General features: G+C 50.4%; 1 protein-coding gene across 1 annotated transcript; it reads left to right on the top strand.

The window, feature by feature from the left end:
• Positions 1-254: 254 nt before the first annotated feature.
• Positions 255-1,498, top strand: LOC119322546 (ervatamin-B-like). Its single transcript, XM_037596030.1, has 2 exons — positions 255-798; positions 894-1,498. Exons 1-2 carry the CDS (start codon positions 255-257, stop codon positions 1,496-1,498), a joined length of 1,149 nt encoding a protein of 382 aa, XP_037451927.1.
• The last annotated feature ends 707 nt before the right edge of the window (positions 1,499-2,205 follow it).

The following is a 2,205-nucleotide window of genomic DNA, read 5'->3' as shown; positions in this document are numbered from 1 at the left end:
TCGCTACCTATTATAACGTATACATGGTTTTACGTGAGCTATCATGACGTACATGCATGGGATCCTTTACTGCGCATCTGACTTTGTTATTGCGCCTGTCATGCATGTTACTTCTTTGTTTTTTCTGGAGGGGGTCATGTTACTTGTTGCATATACCTCTGCTTTCATATCGCCTATAAAAGCAACACAACCAAGCTGAGCATGAAGGGCATCCAATCACCACCAAACACACTAGCATTACCATCAAAATCAAAATGACTGGCCACGCGCTCAGTTTCTCCACTTGTAGATGTTCTTTGTTGATGCTCCTTGCCATGAGCTGCCTGATGCTAGCCGGCTGCTCTTCGGAGTCGTTGCCGACAAGTGCTGATGAGCACTCCGGCAACCACCACGATCCAATGATGGACCGTTTCCACGCGTGGATGAAGGTGCAGAACAAATCCTACTCCACGGCCGCTGAGAAGGTTCGTCGGTTCGGGCTATACAGGAAGAACATGAGGTACATAGAGACTGTGAATGCCAGGGCGGCCACCTCTGGACACACTTACGAGCTTGGGGAAGGTCCCTTCACCGACATGACAAATCAAGAGTTCGTGGCGCTTTATACCAGCCAGATTCCGGAGGGTCAGCATCGAGAAGATGGTGAGCAAGATGAGCAGATTATCACCACCCATGCTGGGCCTGTGGGTCACGCTGGCACAAACACCGTGTACACCAACTTCTCAGCGAGCGCGCCAAGGAGCATGGACTGGAGGAAGAGAGGCGCCGTCACCCCCGTAAAAGACCAACGGGATTGCGGTACACACAACATCTCTTGTTAATATTTTTCCTCCACTAGCTATGTACAATATACCATGTCAATTATTATGTTAAGCATTGATATACAACTACAGGAAGTTGCTGGGCATTCTCCGCGGTGGCTAATATTGAAGGAATACACAAGATAAAGAGAGGGATTCTGGTGTCTCTTTCGGAGCAACAACTGGTAGACTGCGTCGGTGATAAACGCGGCTGCAAAGGCGGCCTACCTAGCGAAGCCTTCCAGTGGATCAAAACAAATGGAGGGATCACCGCCGCATCTTCCTATAGATACAAGGCAGCCGTAGGTAGGTGCTTGACCAACCGTAAGCCCGCGGCAAAGATCACTGGCTTGATCCGAGTCAAGAGCAATAGCGAGGTGTTGCTGATGAACGCTGCGGCGATCCAACCGGTAGCCGTTTCGATCTCAGTAGATGGCAGACACTTCCCCCACTACAAGCGGGGCAGCTACAACGGGCCATGTGGTGCCAGGCTCAACCATGCTGTCACCGTTGTAGGTTATGGGCAACAGAAGCAAAATGGGGCCACGTACTGGATCGTGAAGAATTCGTGGGGGGCGACATGGGGTGAAAAAGGCTACATTCGAATGAAGAGGGGAACAAAAAATCCATCGGGGCAGTGTGGCATTGCTACGAGACCAGTCTATCCCCTGATGAAAGGTGGAAGATCGACTGATTAAGGCGCGCTTCCTTTATATTCAGATCCATCCATTTTAATTTGTCCAATTTCGTAATTCTTGCCTGCATGTGCACACTGCCTACCTGCTCTGCATGTGCTAATAGGCGTTCACTCCCTTTCAAAAATAAGGATCTGTACTTATTAAGTTTGTATGTTCTATGTCATAAAGAAAAATAGTTTGTAACTTCTGTTGATTTGGTTTGATGGCAAGGTGACAACTTATTTGTAACGCCACCATGTGCAGAACATTATTTCATTTGCTTAGTACATCTACTAAAATGATGATTGTTGGCAATAAGCCACGGCTATCGAGTCGGGCGTGCATGTATGCGCACGCGGGCGTGTCGGGTGCGTGGCTGGCGTGCATTCCTTGGTAGTGTTTGGGTGTGCACGTGACGCACCGTAGGAGTAGGAGGCCGTTGGCGAACTGGTCCGGGCGATCGAGCCACTCTGTTGTGGGCTTGCCGCGAGCTGGGTGCGTACGTGCGCGAGGTGGCTGCGGCCAGAGCGGGCCAGAACGTAGACTCGGAGGGTGGAAGCGTACGGGTCGTGCCCAGCGCTTGCCCAGGATATAAAACCAGTGTGGAATTCGTTGCAACGGCTTTGGTGTCGATTACGAGCTCGGAAATTTGCCGTTTGTGCAGCGGGCATTCGTGCGACGGAAACCCACTATGTCATCTGTTGGATCTTCTTCTTCCTCTCTTCGAT

Source organism: Triticum dicoccoides, chromosome 6B, assembly GCF_002162155.2.
Source record: "Triticum dicoccoides isolate Atlit2015 ecotype Zavitan chromosome 6B, WEW_v2.0, whole genome shotgun sequence".
Classification (NCBI taxonomy): domain Eukaryota; kingdom Viridiplantae; phylum Streptophyta; class Magnoliopsida; order Poales; family Poaceae; genus Triticum; species Triticum dicoccoides.
The sequence above is the reverse complement of the archived record's forward strand: the minus strand, read 5'-3'. Positions and strand labels throughout refer to the sequence as shown.